The following is a 20,430-nucleotide window of genomic DNA, read 5'->3' as shown; positions in this document are numbered from 1 at the left end:
CAGCCTTTGCTTGGACTCCCGGTTTTTAAGGGGCGTCTCTTTACCCGCCTCCCCCTCTCCTCCAGGACAAAGGATGGGGAGTCCTGGCAGAAGCGTTTGGTGAAAATGAGCAAATTCCTCCTCAGATTTGCTAGTGCTGGGCAGAGCACAGGTGTTTCCCTTAAGGCATCTGTGTAGGTGTTGTTGTGCCATGTTATCAGGTCAGGTAACCCATATGCTCCTGAGAGAAAATTCTCCTGGGCGCTTTCCTTGGGGGAAGGCCTGGGACCATCTGGAAGGTTATCAGGGTCTGAGCAGGACTTTGAAGTGAAAATACTGGGATAATAGAGCTTCCACAGCAGGTGCTGGGCTTTAGGCCCTTCTCACACACACACACACATAGGCTGATTTCTAACTTCCTGTCTAACAGACCCAGAAGAAGCTCTTGTCTCCTGGCTTCAGATTAGCTCAGCTCAGCTCAGCTGTTGCGGCCATTTGGGGAGGGAACCAGCAGATGGAAGACCTCTCTTTCTCTCTCTCCGTAACTTTCAAATAAATAAAATCAATCTTTAAAAAAATTACATAAGACTGAGGCAAGACTTCATTAGAGGCGTTGTAATGTCTTTACATAAACAATAGAAGGGACATACTTGACCTGTTTTGATTCCTCTGATTTTAGAATTGTAATTCGGTTTTTATAAGTAGGCATAAAAATGGCAACTGGTGTGGCCGAGTTATGAACATCGTGAAGAGGCCACATCCTGGTGGCCTGTGTGCCAGATCCACCCTGTAGATGTGTTCCATTTTGTTTGGCCTTTGAATTGTTGAAAAAATTGTTTTTCTGAATTTTATAGACAGCGTTTTGTAACCTGGAGAATTTACACAAACGTTCAAATTCCCTGCTTCTCTTAAGAAGTCTGCCACTCTGAGCCCCACAATCCTGCTAAGTGAATCTGGCATCCTTCCTTAACAAGGACAGACAGAGTCCACTTCTAGCCATGTGCACAGGGGCTGCCTCACTCATTTAGGGTTCCCGCTGCTCCACAGATGTTGGGATGTTTATGACCCTGCAGACTGCCCTGCCATTTCCAAAGGCTGACATTTAAGGTCACACGTTGCCTTGGGATGAGGAGAGTACATGAAAGTCCATTTGTTTTGTCAGGTTCAAAGCCACTTTGGAAAGGCTCTTCCGAGTTGTTTTAGAAGTTTTGACACTGTTTTTGACAAGTCTCAGTGGAATAAGTCTTTGTCCTTGAATCTGATTTCTGGAAATAGTTAAAAGAAAATTTGGAGCCAATTTTGGGGTAAAAAAATGTGTGACTTCGAAATAATGAAAACCTGTTTCTGTTGGATCATTTGTTAGCTGACCCAAAGGAAACTTGAAGAGGTTTAATAATACTTTGAGGGATGGACTCAGCTTTTTCCAGTGCAAGAATCCTTTCTCCAAAGCTCTCAGAATATTGGATGCATGGCATTGTTATGTGTTTAAGACTTTCCTTTTTTTATCTGTTGGTTCTTCTCCCTGCTCCCAGAGTCAGAACCACTTGAGGGAAAGATCTATTTTGATTCATTTTAAAACCAAGACATGGACATTATTTTTTTTAAAGGCAAGGCCAGATGGGTTTAAGGTCTTTTAAATTTTATTTATTTGAAAGGCAGAGTGACAGACACACACACACACCGACAACTACACCCCACACCCAGAGTGAGTGAGACAGACAGAGAGATCTTTCCTCTGCTCCTCACTCCCCAAATGTCTGCAACAACTTGGGAGGTCAAAGTCAGCAGCCAGGAACTCAATCAGGGTCTTCCACGTGGATGGCAGGGACTCAAGCACTTGAGCCATCACCTGCCCCCGCCCAGTGTGTGCAGTAACAGGAAGCTGGATCGAACCTGGATTCAGGAGTTGAACCCAGACACTCCTAACCACTGTACCACAACTCCCGTCCCTCACTTTTGATCCAGTTTGCAAAGCTGGAGATCAAGAGACTGAACCACAGGCTTTATGAATGAATGAATCAGGATAGATGGGAAGCATCCCAAGTTCACTATTTTCCAGGGGACAACAGTCACTTGATATTGGCTAAACACACATTCTCATATTTGAAAATTGGAATATATTTGTGTCTCTGCATATATTTGTGTAACCTAAATGAACTAAAAGTGAATTGTCTGTGGACTGTTTGACTTGGTCCCTGAAGTGAGCCCACTTACCTGGAAGCATTGGCACTGGTTTGCTGTTGACAGGCAAGAGGCGCCTCATGCACATTTGCGGTCTTGCTAACTGATGAGCAAGGAAATGTACACGCGGTCGAAATCAAAACTGGAACAAACCCCACCAAGAGTGGCCGCCTACTGTCCAGATCAAGGTTCCCAAAACAAGGCTTATCGACGTGTTTCAGATGGCGTTAAAATTCCACGTTCAAACCAGGTGCCAGAGGTAACCTCAGGGGCGGCTGGGACTGTCCATATGGAAAGTCTAAAAGGCGACTAGGTCTATGCGAACAGCGGCAGCGGCAAAATCCCAGAAACCCACCCAAAACCGTGCAGAACGAAATCGTGTGTGTAAGCCCGCATCTTTTAGGACTCTCTCTGTGGCTTCGCGAGTGGAAGGAGGGCGCGTAACTCTGCGATTGCTCGTAGGAGCTGCTCCACCGCGGCCGCCGGCATCCCCGCGCGCAAACGCGCCGCCCTCGCCGTGCCCCTTCTCCCGCCTTTGCGCCGCGGGCACCGCCTGGGCAGCCGCATCCTTCTCCTGCTCCTCCCCGCTCTATTTTGGAGCCCCGTGATCTCATCCTGCCCTTGGCCGGCCAGCCGGCCGGGCGCAGCCAGCGCCGCCAGGCCGCTCAGGGCGATCCCGGCGAGGGTCCGGCCGGCCGCCCGGGGCGCGGGAGGGAAGAAGGCTGAGGCGAGTTCAAGGCGCGCCCACGCCAAGCACCCAAAATAACCGGCGCGCGGAGGGCCCCAAATCAGACAGGAAGCCAAATAATCCGGGGCGTTGAGCGGCTCTCCCCTCACCGGGCGCGCTGGGCGGAGGGACAGGAGCCCAGGGTCTGACCGCGAGGGGCGGCGCGGCCAGCCGGGGCGGGGCCGGCGCAGGGCCTATTAAAGGCGCTGTGGGGCGGCGGGGCCGGAGCGCCCGGGGCCACCATGGAGCGGGACGGCTGCGCTGGGGGCGGGAGCCAAGGCGGCGGCAAGGGCGGGCGCGGCCCCCCGGAGGGCCTGGCGGGGAACGGCCGCGACCCGAGCCACGGCCAAGCCTCCGAGGCGCCCGGGGACCCGCAGGCAGCCGCGTCCTTGCTGGCGCCCATGGACCTGGGGGAGGAGCCGCTGGAGAAGGCGGCGGGCGCCCGCCCTGCCAAAGACCCCAACACCTATAAAGTGCTCTCGCTGGTAGGTCCGCGGCCGGTGCTGCGCCAGGGAGGGCGGGGACGGAGGGCGGCGCCGAGCCCTGCGCGCGGTCAGCACCGGGCCCCGGAGAGAGGCAGCGGCCAGGGGCGCCCCTCACCTGCGCGCTCGACCCTGCAGCCTCGCAGGAGCGCGCGCAGCGCTCGCCTTTGCCTGGTTCCCGCGGAGCGTGTCTCTCGGGCTTCTAGGGACCTGTTCTTGCAAGCAAGCTGTGAAATGTCTGCCATTAGAAATACCAGTCCCCCGCGCAACCTCGGAGAGCACTGGGGTTTGAGAGGGAAAGCGACCTGCCCAAGAGCTGTTGGTCTGAAGGAGGTGCAATGCCTCACCTCTTGGGGCGCGCCGGGGTGGGGGGGCTCTCCTGGTGCACTATTTAGAACTTGCGTTAACTGCTTCCAGTTGAGAAGATTTAAATTTTATCAGGACCTTGGAAAACACTCTGTCTTTTGGCTCTGTTTTGGAATTTCCTTACAGCTGCTCAGGAATTCCATCAATATTCACACTGTGTCACTCTGGAGAAGTTTGTGTTTCTTGCCCACTCTTTTAACCATAGGCTGGCTGTACGGTTTGCATCGCTCACAAAACTACCTCTCATTAGTTGAGGGATCCGCAGCCAACTTTACGCGATGTGGGGGTTGTTTTTATATTCTGAATCGCTGGTGGCAGAACTGAGGGAGAGTCGGAGGCCTGGGTTCTTGTTTCTTAGCCCTTAGTTGCTCAGGGCTTGCGTAACTTTCCAAGCTCAACTGCCTTGCACATTGCCTGTGATAAGGGTGAGTATCAAACGGAACAGTGTGTGTATGGAGGGGGAGGAAATTGAAAAACCAAAAGTAGACAATCATTTTCACAGATTTCCCTGCATAGTTCACCCGGGAAGATACTTTGTTAAGATACATCCTTTCTGATTTTTGAAGTCTCCTTTTTTTGTAAGCATTGCTTTTTTCAGTGTATTTTAGATATCATGGAAGCGTTATAATCCTTTGAGGATCCAACATTCCTAGACTTAAGAGATGATGTCATACACTTAGTACCTAAAAATAAGCCTAAGGTGCAAAGAGTAAGTGTCCCAACCACATGATATATACATATATGTAGATATATTTTTGCTTCCTAGTTAGTTAGACTCTTTAATACACAACACTGATGAGAACTTGTTTTAGTCTGTTGAGTCACAGTGTTGTGTGTTTCCTAATGGAAGCTTAGAATTTGCCACATAGCCATTTAGTACCAATGCTTTCACATGGTTAGCACACTGTGTGGTATTCAAAAGTTGTTCACTGAGTCTGTGTGAGATTACAGTGTAAAACCCTTTTTACATGTTTGTAAGTCTTGAAAAGTTTTCCAACTGCTGTATTCAGTTTTTAAACCTTTCCTGCTCATGCACTGAGATGCATAAGAAGTATCAACAAAGATCCTTAACCTTTGGATTAAGCCTTCCTGTCTTTGCAACCAGCTAGTCAAGCGGCATTCCATCAGGCCCTGATGATTCAAATCTGGGCATTTGACATGCAGATATCTTAGGACCTCTTCCATCTGTATGCCTTTCATGGATATTTTTTAGTCTATTTTATGGGTGAGGTCTTTAACAGACATTGAATTGAAAAGAATTCTGTTTATCTTTTGATGGGATACTGTAGGACATTAATCTACAGGTTGAGTATCCTTAATTTGAAATCCAAAATACTCCAGAATTCAAAATGTTTTGGGGTATTTATGACTTTGGATTAGGGCCACACAACTGATAAAGTCTATACCAAGATTCCAAAATTCTGAAAGAGTTCTGGTCCCAAGCATTTCAGGTAAGGCATTAGATTACCCGTGTATGTAATCTAATGCATTTTCAGTGAAAATCTTATTTAATGACTGCACTGAAAGTGAAAGCTCTTACTCATTCTTCTTTCCTTTCCGTATTTCAACACCTTTCTTCTCCCAGACTTTCCCAAAATACTTGTCAAAAGGGATCTGACAATTGTCATCAAAGAGTTTTGGGGCATGTTGTCTAGAGAGAAGCTGCAATTATGGAATTCCTTTTTTTTTTTTTTTGAAACATCTGCACACTTTGCATAAAGCTGAAGAAGCAAATTGGACTAATTGCATTCTAGAATTGAGATTAGGAGAGGCCATCTACTCCTAAGCCACACAGTTTCAATCCAGCAGCTAAACACAAACACAGGAGTAGCTTTGCAGAGAGATTGCTAGGCAGTGGCAATGGGACTGTTACATTTTTCTGAAATTTTCCCAGAAACACTGAAAGGGTATAGATGTGTGAGAGTTAATGGAGAAGGGAAGAGCTATCCTCTCTTGCTTGTCCCCAGGGTGCTGTTTGACCCGAGGGTAACACCTGCAAAGTCTGGTCTAGAGATTTTGGGCCCTGTGCCCTGGGAATGCTTATTGTCTAGGCACTGAGCCAGACTGAGGAAAACAGCAGAAGGAAAAACAAGTAGTAGCTTCTATATGTTTCAGTAGATGTGTTAACTACTAAATGCCTTTTCTTGGTTCCAAATTAAAATTTAAAGTGAAGACTTCCACTGAGGTCAGATTGGAGATTTATGAGGTCACTTCACAAGATTCTTAGAAAAATGGAATTAAAGCTCTGAGTTTATTTTGATGCCAAATATTTTTGAAATCAATGTATTCTTTTTTATAATGTACATTTCCCACATATAATGGAAAGTTTTTTTGGCACCAAAATTGCACTTTAAATTTTATTTTTCCCCGAAGCTTTTTAAAATCACCTTGTTTTTGAAATTGCTTTGTTGTTCCCTGACATGGTGTTGAAGAGTCAGGTAATTTTCAGCTACATAGCAGTACATTGCTCCAGTTAGCTCTTCCCAAGCATTTGCATTCGTGAACTTCTGCATATATATATATATATATATATGAGCTCTTTTTTTTTTTTTAAAGATTTATTTTATTTGAAAGAGTTACAGAGAGAGGTCTTCCATCTGCTGGTTTACTCCTCAATTGGCCACAAAGGCTGGAGCTGTGCCAATCTGAAGCTAGGAGCCAGGAGCTTCTTCCGGGTCTCCCACATAGGTGCAGGGGCCCAAGCACTTGGGCCATCTTCTGCTGCTATCCCAGGTCATTCAGCCGACTTATGTTTTTTTAAAAAAGATTTATTTAGTTTATTCAGAGTTACACACAGAGAGAAGGAGAGGCAGAGAGAGAGAGAGGTCTGCCATCCACTGGTTCACTCCCCAACTGGCCGCAATGGCTGGAAATGCGCCGATCTGAAGCCAGGAGCTAGGAGCTTCTTTCCGGTCTCCCATGTGGGTGCAGGGGCCCAAGGACTTGGGCCATCTTTTACTACTTTCCCAGGCCATAGCAGAGAGCAGGATTGGAAGAAGAGCAGCTGGGAATTGAACCGGAGCTCATATGGGATGCCAGTGCCGCAGGAAGATGATTAACCTACTGCGCCACAGGGCCGCCCCCCTGCTTACTTATAAATACACATATGTGTGTGCATTGTTAAAGACTACTTTCCCTTTCCCTGTCACAGCTCTTTGTAAGAGACAGAAGTTGGCCTTCCTTACCTGAGATTTGCATGTGAATGGTATTTTTTTCAAGGTGAATTTTTAAAAATGTATATATTTGTTTGAGAGTGGTGAGAAAGACACACACACACACACACACACACACACAAACAGAGACAGAGCACTCCAATCTGCTGGTTCACTCCCCAGATGCCCTTAGTGGCCTGGGCTGGGCTGAGATCCAAGCCAGGAGCTGAAAATTCAATCCAAGGCTCCCATGTAAATGGCAGGAGTCCAATTGCTTGAGCCTTCACTGCTGCCTTTCTGGGAGTGCGATAGCAGGAAGCTGGAATCAGGAGTTAGACTTAGTAATTGAACCCAGGCACTGATATGGGACATGGGTATCGTAACCACTTGGTAAGATATCCACCTCTGGATATGAATATTATTAATTCTATTACCTTCCTTTCCTTTCCCTTGAATATGACATGAAGAATATTCATGATAACTGGAATTGAATTTTCGGTTTATAAAATTTAATAGCTGTCTAGTGATAGTTTAGCATTTTATTTAAAAATGACCAAAGCATTTTGGGGCCAGAAAAGTCTCCTGCTTGTCCCTCTGTTTTTCTTTTTCCTCTCTGCTAACAAAATGCCCCAAAGCTTTTTAGGAACTCAAGAGTGTTGTATCTCCTGCAGAGTCTAAGATAGTTCCTAAAACTCAGTGTCAGCTTTTGGTTGGCTGAGTGAATGCACTGCATTTTTAGTTACACAGAGCCACACTTTACCCAAGAGGGAAAGATGGGAAGACCACATGCACTTCCACAAGGTCCGTGTGACCTGTGAGGGTAAGGACTTGAAATACAGGTAATACTTGGGTGTAGAGTCAGAGGTAAGGTCAATGCTGGGGAATCATTTTATTTGGGCATAGGGAGGAGGAAGAGGTGTGAGTGAACAGAAGGCCAGAATGTTTAAGAAGGCAGACAAGGGCCTCTGTGACGTCTTGGATTTGGAATTGGAAATCTAGCCCCTGGACACTTGGAATAACCCAAGTGTGGTTGTCTGACAGGCACAAATGAGGCTACCCTGCCCATGCAAATGCAGTCTCCTTCATCTGTGTCAAGGCCTCGTAGTCTTGGTGACTTTGCTGTTAAACTGTGAGTTCAGTCTTTTGCCCCTTGTAGACAACTGTGTTCCCCAACATTGCTTTCTGTTACTTCGCTTCTACTGGTATCCCTCTCCTAACATTTGTATCTCAGCTGGTCTCCATGGAGTCTCCTCCTCAGACATACATAGCCGTCTTCCCAACACCTTTCTGATTTGCCTTGTTCACTCTACCCTACACACTTTTACCATCTTCTGCCCCAGACTATCCTAATCTTGTTGCTGAAGAGAACCCCACAGTGACCATGTCGAGAGACCTCATGCAGTGTGTGTAAGAAAGAATTGGGGACTATGGGCTATTAAACTGCAACTTATTTACAGAAATTTTTACTCTATCATCTTTCATGTAACTCTTTTTTTCCCCCTCAGGTTTCAGCATTAAAAGGAAATGAAAATAGTTCCCTATTAATTTTGTTTTCTGGTGGGTTGAATATAATTGCAAAATACTTGTGTAATTTTTAAGGTATAGCAAATGTATTTCATCTATTTTATAGGCTTTTTGGATGAGCTGGAGAACTTAATCCTTTTTTTACTATATATATATATATATAAACATTTTTTTTTTTCCCGAAGAGTGGAGGCATTTCAAGCTCCAGACAACTCAAGAAGACATAACTCTTGAAGTACAACTTCCAATTAGAAATCTGCCTTTGGTTAAAGTAAACATACCTCCATCAGTCATGAAATATCCTCCAAACAACAAAAAATAAGCAAGAAACTTCTTTAGGAAATGAACTCGGCCGGCGCTGCGGCTAACTAGGCTAATCCTCTGCCTGCGGTGCCGGCACCCTGGGTTCTAGTCCCGGTCGGGGCGCCGGATTCTGTCCTGGTTGCCCCTCTTCCAGGCCAGCTCTCTGCTGTGGCCTGGGAGTGCAGTGCAGGATGGCCCAAGTGCTTGGGCCCTGCACCTGCATGGGAGACCAGGAGGAAGCACCCGGCTGTACTGGCCACTTGTGGGGTGAATCAATGAAAAAAGGAAGACCTTTCTCTCTCTCTCTCTCTAACTCTGCCTGTCCAAAAAAAAAAAAAAAAAAAAAAAAAGGAAATGAGCTCAAGGCACAATATAAATTACTCTTCTCAGATTAAGTCTGAGCAAGAAGAACAGATATTTCCCTAGTTTGTTGGTTATCTAAAATTTAATTATAATCATTAAGATAACATCTGTGGTATTTTAATTACTTTCTCTTGTTTTTTTTAGAAGAGTTGTAGAAATGTAAGTGGTAAGTGTAGGTGATTATAATCGCTTATAGTACTTTGCAGGTTTTTTTTTTTTTTTTTTCAGATTTATTTGTTTGGAAGGCAGAGTTACAGAGAGCCAGAGGTGGGGGGGCGTCTTCCATCCACTGGTTTACTCCCCAGCTGGCTGCAATGGCAAGAGCTGTGCCCATCCAAAGCCAGGAGCCAGGAGCTTCTTCCAGATCTCTTATGTGGCTGCAGGGGTCCAAGCCACTTGGGCCATCTTCTACTGCTTTCCCAAGCTATAGCAAAGAGCTGTATCAGAAGTGGAGCAACCAGGACCTGAATTGGTGCCTGTATGGGATGCTGGCACTGCAGGTGGCAGCTTTACCCTTTATGCCACGGTGCCAGCCCCAACTGCAAAATCTTTTAACTACAAATTTTTATTGTGGACTAATGGCTAATGCCAGGTCATTCCTTTGCCTTCTCTGTGAGGACTAAATGTTTTATCTTCATCCATCAAGGTTAGTCTGCCATTGAGTTTCTGTCTTTCCTTTGCCTACTTCAATATAAACACTTCATAAATAGAACCTAACAGCTTCCTAGGGTGATGATGCCCAAGATTTCTTATATAGTGAGATACAATATGGTCATCCGATAGTAATATGTCTTAACTTTACCTGGAAACCAAAATTAGTGCACAATTTATTAGTGCACAATTTATTAGTGCAAAGTCAATAATCATGTGTTTTTGTGAGCTTCTAGTGTATCCAAACTTTTGGGAAATGGCTTTATTCTTTTTTTAAAAACAGATTTTATTTATTTATTTCAGAGGTACAGTCACAGACAGAGAGATCTTCTGTCGCTGGTTCACTTTTCAAATGGCTGCAACAGCCAGAGCTGGGCCAGTGCAAAGCTGGGTGCCAGGAGCTTCTTCCAGATCTCCCATGTGGGTGCAGGGGCCCAAGAACTTGGGCCATCTTCTACTGCTTTCCCAGGCCGTAGCAGAGAACTGGATTGGAAGTGGAGCAGCCAGGACTTGAACTGGCACCCATATAGATGCTGGCACTCCAGGCAGTGGCTTTACCCACTGCAGTACAGTACTGGCCCCTCTTTATTCTTTTTGATTTAGTTTCATTTTTCTGATGTATGAAAATAGAAAAATAGGGTGTCATGATAGAAAGTCATTTTGGAGGGAGTGAATTTTCATACGTGTATCTCCTTAATGGATTGATCATTTGTTCACTGTATCTTAAGATTTCACACTCGTTTTCCTGGCAAACATTCTATTAATGTGATTTGGGAACCTTGGAGATCACCATAATTTGGTTTTCATGAGAATGTTCTTTAGAAAGTGCCCATTCCTAATGCTGGATTCTTGGAAAAGCTTTTGTCATTAATGAGCACCTGGGGTCTTCGTCATCTTGGGCCATGGTGAGCCATCTGGGGCTGTGGTCTCTTATGGAGAGAGACAGCTGGAAAGAAACTCAAGTAGTTTTTTTATGATGACATTATGCAGCAACATAAATGCAACTGTCATGATGAGATTTATTCCAAATAAGGTCTCACAGTACTCCAGAATGTCTTTAAGTGATTTGGGATTAATATGTTTATCATTGAAAGACAACACAGACAACGTAAAGCTTCCACCCAAACATTTAGACCTCAGTTCTCCATGTGTGGTCTATGGATCCGTGGCGGTTCCCCAAGATCCTTACAGGGCACTGAGAAGTCAAAATTATTTTAAAAGCAGCAGTGTGGCAGTTGTCTGCCCTTCCATGGTGTTGATGTTTACACTGATGGTGTTGAAGGAGTGGAAGGTAGAACTGCTGCAGCAAGTGAGCAGAAATCAAGGCAGAGGCACCCGTTGTACAAGACGTCAGATTCACTTAAAAGAGTGTCCTAGATGAAGCAGTAAACATGTCCTTTATGAAACAGATTTTATTAGATCTCCAGCCTGGGTCACTTATCTTTCTAATATTCTGACAAAATTGGGAGTACTCATACAACATGTCTGCTGCATGCTAAAGGACTGTTGCTTCCTGGAGGAAAGGCAATTCTGTGACTGTTGAAATCGCAAAATGAACTAGCTGCTTTTTGCTTTTTCCATAGAACACCCATTTTCTTTAAAAGAACTGCTATTTGTTATTCAGTTGGGCATTTGGCATATATTTTCTGAAAAATGAATGACGGCTGGTGCCACAGCTCACTAGGCTAATCCTCCTCCTGTGCCTCTGGCACCCCGGGTTCTATTCCCGGTCGGGGCGCCGGATTCTGTCCCGGTTGCTCCTCTTCCAGTCCAGCTCTCTGCTGTGGCCCGGGAAGGCAGTGGAGGATGACCCAAGTGCTTGGGCCCTGCACCCGCATGGGAGACCAGGAGAAGCACCTGGCTCCTGCCTTCAGACCAGTGCGGCGCACCGACCGTAGCGGCCATATGGGTAGTGAACCAACGGAAGGAAGACCTTTCCCTCTGTCTCTCTCTCTCTCACACACTGTCTAACTCTGCCTGTCAAAAAAAAAAAAAAAAAAAAAAAGCTGAGCTTTCAAGCAAAAATAAAAATTTTGGGAAATTTTCGGTGAACTTGAGAGCGTCCCAATCTTAAAAGACTTTTACAATGAAATGGATTAAGATAGTACGTCATGAGATTTCTTTTTCATATTGTTTAATGGCTTGTGTCAATATTTGAAAGAACAATGTAACTCAATGTTCAGTATTTTCCAAAGAAACAATGGATGATGTTACAAAATTATGCATTGGTATAAACTGCATTCAAAGTAGATTAATTGATTTTAATATAGCAGTTTGAAAAATTGATTAATAGAGTGTCAAGTTTTGTGTGACAGTTTACTCTTTTTTTTTTTTTTTTTTGGTGGGGGGCAGGCAGAGTGGACAGTGAGAGAGAGAGAAAGAGAGAAAGGTCTCCCTTTTTTCCATTGGTTCACCCACCAGTGGCCGCTGTGGCTGGTGCATTGCGGCCGGCGCATCACGCTGATCCGAAGCCAGGAGCCAGGTGCTTCTCCTGGTCTCCCAGGCGGGTACAGGGCCCAAGCACTTGGGCCATCCTCCACTGTACTCCTGGGCCACAGCAGAGAGCTGGACAGGAAGAGAAGCGACCTGACAGTTTACTCTTAAGACATTAACACTTGGGGCCAGTGTTGTGGTGGAGTGGGCCCTGCCTATGATGCCGGCATCCCAAATGGGTGGTGGTTTGATTCCTGACCGCTCTACTTGTGACCCAGCTCCCTGCCAATGAGCCTGGGAAAGCAGTGGAAGATGTTCCAAGTGCTTGGACCCCTTCACCCAAGTGAGAGACCGGAAGAAGCTCTTTTCTCCGGGCATCTGCCTGTCCCAGCCCCAGCCATTGTGGCCATTTGAGGAGTGAAACAGTGGATGGAAGATCTGTCTCTCCTTCTCTTGGTAACTCTTTCAAATAAATAAAATAAATCTCAAAAAAAAAAAAAAAAAACTTACAGAATTTTGGGTTAGTGTTACCTGAAAAGTCATCTTAGGGGTATCAGTAATTTTTGGAGGTAGAATGGAATCCTGAGACCAAAAGGTTTGAGAATATCTGCTTTATGGAAAGGTGTGCATTCAATAATATTGTAAGAAGTAAGTAGAGGGTGAGGGAGAACGATTGCTATCCAAAGGCAGTAGCCAGGAGTTTCTTCCAGGTCTCCCACATGAGTGCGGCAGCCCAAGGACTTGGGCCATCTTGTACTGCTTTCCCAGGCCATAGCAGAGAGCTGGATGGGAAGAGGAGCAGCCAGCCTCTATTTCTTATAATTTTATTTTTATATTCTAGAGAGTTTTATAATTTTTTTTTTGCTTCACACGTGGTAGTTGTGCACATTTTTGGAGTACAGTGTAATATTTCAAGACATTTATACTATGTGTACTTATCACTGCATGGTACTTAGCACTTCCATCTCCATATATTTATGTATAAAATCCTTTGAGCCACTCTCTCTAGTTCTCTATAAAATAAATAATGGATTATTGTGGATTATGGTCATCTTCTGTGCTGTGAACACTAGAATATATTCTTTCTGTTGAATTCTGCTTTAGTACCCATTATCCAACTTCCTTTTGTTTCCATTCCCTCCCACCATTCTCTACTACTAGTAATGATTATTGTACAACAGATTGACTTTTTTTTTAAGTTTTCACATATGACAGAGAACATGTGGTATTTGTTTTTCTGTGTCTGGTATATTTCATTGAACATGCTGTCCTTCAGTTCTGTCCATTTTGTTTTAAATGACAGGATTTCATTCTTCTTTATGAATGAACAATATTCCATTGTGTATCTAAACATTTTCTTTATCCCTCCAACTGTTGATAGGCATGCCGGTTGATTCCATATGGTGACTACTGTGAATAGCACTGCTATCTCTTTTATAACACTGATTGCATTTCTTTCATATGCAGACTCAGAAGTGGGATAGCGGGATCATGTGGTAGATCTACTTTTAGTCTTTTAAGGAACTTCCATTCTGTTTTCCATAATGTCTTTTTAATTCAAATTTCCACCCACAGTGAGTTGTCTTGTCTTCATATCCCTGTCAGCATTTGTTATTATTTTTTAATAATGGCCATTGTAACTAGAGTAAAATGATATTTCATTGTGGTTCTGATTTGCAATTTCCATGATGGCTAATGATTTGAATATTTTTTCATGTACTTATTTGCTATTTATATTTCCTCTTTTGATAAATGTTCAGATAATTTGACCATTTTTAATTGGATTATTGCAGTTTGGTTGTTTTTTAAGTTCCTTACATATTCTGAATATCAGTTCTTTGTCAGATGCGTAGTTTGCAAATATTTTTTCCCATTCTGTGGGCTACCGCTTTGTTGATTGTTTCCTTTGCTGTGCAGAAGCTTCTCAGTTTGATATCATCCCATTTGTCTATTTTTGCTTCTGTTGCCTGTGCTTTTGGGTTTTTCCCATAAAATGTGTGCCTATTGCTATGTTGTAAAAGGTTTCCCCTATGTTTTCTTCTAGTTGTTTCATAATTTCAAGTCTTACATTTAGTTCTTTGATCTGTTTTGAGTTGATTTTTGTATATGAGGGGCAATAGAATCAAAATATAATGCCCATTTTGAATGAACATCTTGAAGGTCATATTGAGACACAGGGGTCAGGACTCAGTCTTCTATGTATGAATATGCAGTTTTCCTGGAACTATTTTTTTTTAAATATATTTATCTCTTTTATTTGAAAGACAGACACACAGAGAGATTGTCTATCCACTGATTCACCCTCAAATGTCTGCAACAGCAGGGGTGAGGCATGTCTGAAGCCTGGAGCCTGGAACACACTCCAGGTCTCCCGTGTGTGTGACAGCGACACAAGTACTTGAGCCATTGCTCTGCCTCCCAGAATGCATATTAGCAGGAAGCTGTGGTCAAGAGCAGAGCTGGGACTCACACTCAGTCACTCCAACATGGGATGTGGGCGTCCCAAGTGGTGTCATAGCTCCTGTGTCAAAATGCCTGTCCTCCACCCCCAGCAGCATTTATGAAGAGGCTGTCCTTTCTCCATTGGATGTTTTTCGCACCTTTGCCACACTGCTTATATGTTAATTGCCCTTTCCTTACTCTGCACTGGCTTGTCCTTTAATTGTTCTTTATTGTCCTCGGCTGGGCCAGTTTTCTGTCTTTGTTGTCACCTGATAACATTCAGATGTTTTTCCACTTCCCCATCCACCCCTCAGAATGTGATGTAATTTCTCTTTACATTGCACCATCAGTGGAGCTCTTCAAAGTTTCCACTGCAGTACCTTATTGACGATTTACAATACACTTGATGTAAAACCCAAACAAAGGAATATTATACCTGGGCTTTTTCAGGTGACGTTCATTTAGGTCAAATGTCATTGGCACAGAGTTTGTTCCATAATACTTCATAATACAAACACACCGGTACCCTTTACGGCATCATCCAGCATTATCTGGGTGAGAATTTCTTGGAGACTAGGAAACAGGTGAATGAAATACATTCCTATGGGAAGGGTGTGGGTTAGGAGCATTAGGAATAGGTTGTATTGCACTGCTTTATTTTGGGGTTAACCATGGAGGTAACTACTGAACAATTCTGCTTATAACAAGATTTATTTAAATAACTGATCAGCTTAAAGGAAGTAAATATGAAGAATATGAACATATATAAATATTTATACTTTTTTTTTTCTCTTGGAAACTTTGAAAGGAAAAGAGAACATTGATTTTTCTGAAGTGATTCAAAGTCCTTGAAAGCTAGGGATTACGTAGACTCTGAACTTGGAGTCACGAGAATTATTTGCTATCTGACCTCTGGATTTTACTTTGCTTCTCTTTCAGTTTCTTAATGATAATGTGAGGGGTTTAGGTTATGTAGTTTCTACCAGACTAAAATGTTTGTACAGAGAGCTTACAGTATTGCCTTCCTTGGTATAAAAACACCACTTATTGCTGAAAATGCAGAAAATGCAAAAAATATAAAGAAGAAAATTTAAAAAATCTTCAGTCCTACCTGCTGTTAACATTTTTCTACCCAGAACTTGTCTGTGTGAATATATTACTTATTTTTTTAAATGGGCTCATACTGTATATAATATTTCCTTTTTTCATTTATATTCAATGTGAGATTTTTATTTTCCAGACATTTCAAAATGTGCCTTTTATAAGATTTTGAGAGCTTTACTAACCTTAACATAAGACAGTTTTTGAAACTATCTACTCAGACTTTAGACATAATCCCCAAGAAGTTTTAATTTTGTACCACATGTTTTCTGTTTCATTTATTACTCATCTCTGTCACATGTGTCTATTTCTTATGCGTAGAGTATTTTCCTAAAAGGATGATTTCCCTGCATTATGTATCTACTCAGAATCTTCCAGAGTCTGCAACAATATTGGTGGGAAAATCCATATTTCTGGGGCTTAGTCTTTTTTTTTTTTTGGTGTTATTTCTCATCACTTGTGTAACAGGAGACCTTATCAGTCGAGGGCTTATCCTGAAGAGTTTTATCCATTTGGAGTAGACCTAAAGGTTCATATGTATAGCCATCTATTAGTTAATATTTGTCAACCACTCAGAGTAGACTCTTACACATAGGAAGTACTATGTAAGTGTTCATTAAATAAACACAATTTTGTTGACTTTGCTGTTTGTCAAATCCTTTGCTAAATGCTGTATCTCCTTCAGTTGACAGTCCTGTGAAGTACGAGGAGACAGACTTGTTGGCTGGTTAGTCTGGTCTTCCACCTGTACCTCCATGGGACTGAGTGTCCCATATGTTGTATGGGATGTGCATATTACATGCTTCACTTGGATCTTGCAAGCCTCAGGTATTTTTCAGGCATCTACTGCTGTTGTACTTTGCCAATTTAGAGTCAGTAAAGGAGCTCAAGGTGCAGCTCTCTTTCCATTAGGTCAGCTCTGTTGAAATAGACCTTCCTTTACAGCCAGTTCTACTGGTACTGCCCTAGAAATACTGTAGACAGATTACTTCTGTTCTCTACCCCAGAAGTGGTCTTTTCACCACCCTTTTCCTAACCAACACCAGGTGTTCCATTGGATCCAACATGAAAGATCCCTTAGCTGTTCTTTGGCCCCATGTCTCCTGTCCCCAAGCCACTCAATTGCCATTTAATCACAGGGGTCATAGTGCTCAGTGGTTAAGGACCAGACTCTGGAGTAAGACTGCTGGGGTAGAGAGTCTGTCTTTGCCAATCACTGCTGTGTAGCCTCTGGCAAGTTCATTAACTCTCCTGAGTCTTAGTCACCTCACCTGTCTGTTGGGAATAATAGTTGCTACATCATGGGTTTGTTTTCAGGATCAAATGAATTTATGTGTATAAACTAGTTACACAAGTGCTTGATAGACAACAGATACTAGATAAGGTTTATTATTGTCATTGGTATGGTCTGTAACTTATTCAGCAGATGTTTAGAGTTTCTACTGTGTGAATATCCCTGTGCAAGAGGCTGGGGGCTGAAGGGTCACAGGAAAAGACTTACTCCTCTGTTCTCACGGTCCAGCCCCATGGGACCAGATAGTTGTCATTGAATCACAGAAGAAGATCTCAAGTAGGCTGCTGTGTCAAGTGCTACCTAGAAGCTATACACAAGGCTATGAGAGAGACAAGAGAGGGAAACTGTTCCAATCATGGAGATCAAAGAATGAGTGCCTTTGGAAATAACGGACGTGCAGAAGAGGATTGGAAGGGAGGAAGTGGCATGGATCAGGGCCCGTGGGTGGGATGGGACATGGTGCACCCTGGACTGGGAGAAGGTCAGGGCGACTACAGTGCAGGGCTGAATGGTGTGTTATGAACTGAGCAGGAGGCTGGGAACACTGGCAGGGGCCAGCTCCACCCAGGGCCTGGCAGGGGCTTGCTCCACCCAGGGCCTGGCGGACTGGCTGAGGGATTTTGCCATTCGTTTTAATAGCAATTGGATATCACTAAAATCTTTTTGTTTGTCTTGTTTTTGTTCTAGTGACAGGGCAATATCTGATTTTGGAAAGACCATTTGCATTTTAGTGGCAGGAAGAAATTAAAGGGAGCATGAGAGCGGGCATAGACAGAGCATGCTGTCTTATTTTTCCTTCAACAATTTTCTCTTTCCAGTTACATTTTCGTTTGTCTAGATGGTTTGCTTCAATATGGTAACCAGTAGGCAATGTGATTATTTGGATCAAATTTTAAGTTAACATCAAGATAAAAATTCAGTTCCTCTCTCACATGAGCCACATTGCACGTACACAGCAGAAGATGTGATTGTAGCCACTACGGTCTCAGACAGCAGATGCATTGGGCATTTTTATTACTTTAAAAACTTCTGCAGATAGCACATAATGACTGTCTCATAACTTTTTAGTTTAACTTTTTAGTTCTTCAGCTAGTGAAAATGAAGATGAACGTAGCCCCTTTTCAAGAACTATTTACTAAAAAGACCAAAATAAATTAGGATGGTTAAGTTGTGACCGTTCTTATGTAATTGTAAGATTCCTCATGCAAGGAACAATTGTTTGTATTTCTGTGTTACTCCATTTCCTTTCCTTTTCCTAGGAAGAACTACTAAAACCTAAAACCTTCTATAAAGTAGTCCTTTTGTTGGTTTCCACTGAACACATTTTTCAAGAATAAAAACAAGGTACTCTAATTCCAAAAATTATTTCAGACAGAAAAAAAAAAACAACACAGAAACAAATCAGGTGTACTTAATTGTACTTGCTGTTCTTTCCACTTTTTGTTTCTCATCTGTGACTTTACTACTGCATGTATGGGCAAGATACCTGCCTTGGCAGAAAAACAGTGTGTTTGGATAAGACCCATAAGGCTTTTATCTTTCAGTCCATCTAGTTTGTCCTGTGCCTGAGAGTAAGGGCTGTCCTGTTCCTTATATGGACTACTTTTCCTCCTTTTCATAACTTATAAGCTTAATTAAATTTAAACATTTTCCCCTAAAGTCATTTAATACTATTATTTAATAAGCCCTATTTATCTTGAAAGAGACAAACAATTTTTAGGGTTTTAGGGACAATAAGAAAAGATTTAAGGCCGGCGCTGCGGCTCAATAGGCTAATCCTCCACCTAGCGGCGCCGGCACACCGGATTCTAGTCCGGGTCGGGGCGCTGGATTCTGTCCTGGTTGCCCCTCTTCCAGGCCAGCTCTCTGCTGTGACCCGGGAAGGCAGTGGAGGATGGCCCAAGTGCTTGGGCCCTGCACCCCATGGGAGACCAGGAGAAGTACCTGGCTCCTGCCTTCGGATCAGCGTGGTGCGCCGGCTGTAGCGCGCCAGCCGTGGCGGCCATTGGAGGGTGAACCAACGGCAAAAGGAAGACTTTTCTCTCTGTCTCTCTCTCTCTCACTATCTACTCTGCCTGTCAAAAAAAAAAAAAGATTTATTTATTTGTTTGAAAGGCAGAGTGACAGAAGCAGGGGTGGGGGAGAGAGAGGGAGAGGGAGAGGGAGAGAGAGAGAGATCTTCCATCTGCTTGTTCACTGCCCTCATGGCTACAACAGTCAGGACTGATCTAGGCTAAAGCCAGGAGACAAGAGGCAAGAGCCAGGAGCCAGGAACTCCATCTTGGTCTCCAACATGGTGACAGGAGAGACCCAAGTACTTGGGCCATCTTCCACTGTCTTCCTAGTGCATTAGTAGTGAGCTCACTAGGAAGTAGAACAGCAAAGACTCAAACTGGCTTTGCAACACAGTGCCTGTGCCAGGGCATTGTTTGTTCTTAAAGTGCTTGAAATCCAGCTGAAGTAAGTCTAATTAAAAATTTTTTTTTGCATCTAGGAAACAAGAATTACAAAAAACATGAATGCTCAAAACGGAGTTCTTTGCCTATATTAACTTTGCACCTTGGGATTTATTACTATCTGTCATTATCATTTATCTATTTACCTATCTATCTATGTCAGGTCCAATCAGCAAAACCAGAGTCATATGTGGTAATTTAATTAGGATGATTTAATATAGGAGACAAATTACAAAAGTTTTGGAAAGACTGCAAGCCAAACAGGGAGTTGTGGGGGAAATGCAACCACCCAGAGAAGAGTAACAGAAGGAAGCTGCTACCGCTGGCAAAGAAAGGGAAAGGTGCTGAAACCAAAGCTCGGGTGCTGGGACCCTTGAGGGATGCAGCCGCTGCAGGGGTCCTGTCAGAAGTGGGAAGATCAGGGCAGAATTAGTTGATCTCGTTTTCATTGCCCACCCCTCCTCCAATCTTCTGTCATTGTTTATCCCTGACTTATAATGGCCTGATGCCTAGAGTCAGGGCGCCTGAGAGATGTAGATAGCCAAGATCATTATTCCAAATTAGCGCACTGGGAGAAAGGCAGTGTTGCAGTTTGAGTTTCTTGGGAAACAGACTTGGAACTGGGGAACTAGCATGCCCGGGATTGTATGTGTGTGCTGTAGAGATGAGCACTTGTACAAGGGAGAGGGAAAGGAACAGCATAGGGCTGTGTAGAAAATCATGGTGGGCTGTGATCCATTGCTCAATGGATGCAATGCTCAATGGAGGCTCCACCCGCATGTTGGGGCCCCTTAGGCTAGTCCAGGAGGGAACAGGAGAAAAGGGTGCGACCTTGGGCAATGTGGCTTCTTTAGCTGAGGCAATCCCTGAGGGGAACCACTCCCAGCAGCTGAGCTGAGGGCAGTGGAGGCGGAACAATTCCTTCATTCCTGAAAGGGAGTCCCGGCAGCTGACTCACAGGCAAGAAATGGAAATG

The 20,430-nt window shown here is 43.7% G+C and overlaps 1 protein-coding gene across 1 annotated transcript in view; it reads left to right on the top strand.

Annotated features, from left to right (window-relative positions):
• The first annotated feature begins 3,129 nt into the window (after nt 1-3,129).
• The window catches only part of ENPP1 (ectonucleotide pyrophosphatase/phosphodiesterase 1), a 76,068-nt gene continuing 58,767 nt past the window's right edge, over nt 3,130-20,430 (top strand). The window contains 1 exon segment of the mRNA NM_001082742.2: nt 3,130-3,372. Coding sequence (NP_001076211.2) covers nt 3,130-3,372 — 243 coding nt within the window.

The sequence above is a fragment of the Oryctolagus cuniculus genome, chromosome 5 (assembly GCF_051225735.1).
Source record: "Oryctolagus cuniculus isolate XC-2025 breed Fujian yellow rabbit chromosome 5, ASM5122573v1, whole genome shotgun sequence".
Classification (NCBI taxonomy): Eukaryota; Metazoa; Chordata; class Mammalia; order Lagomorpha; family Leporidae; genus Oryctolagus; species Oryctolagus cuniculus.
This window is presented reverse-complemented; position numbering and strand designations above follow the sequence as displayed.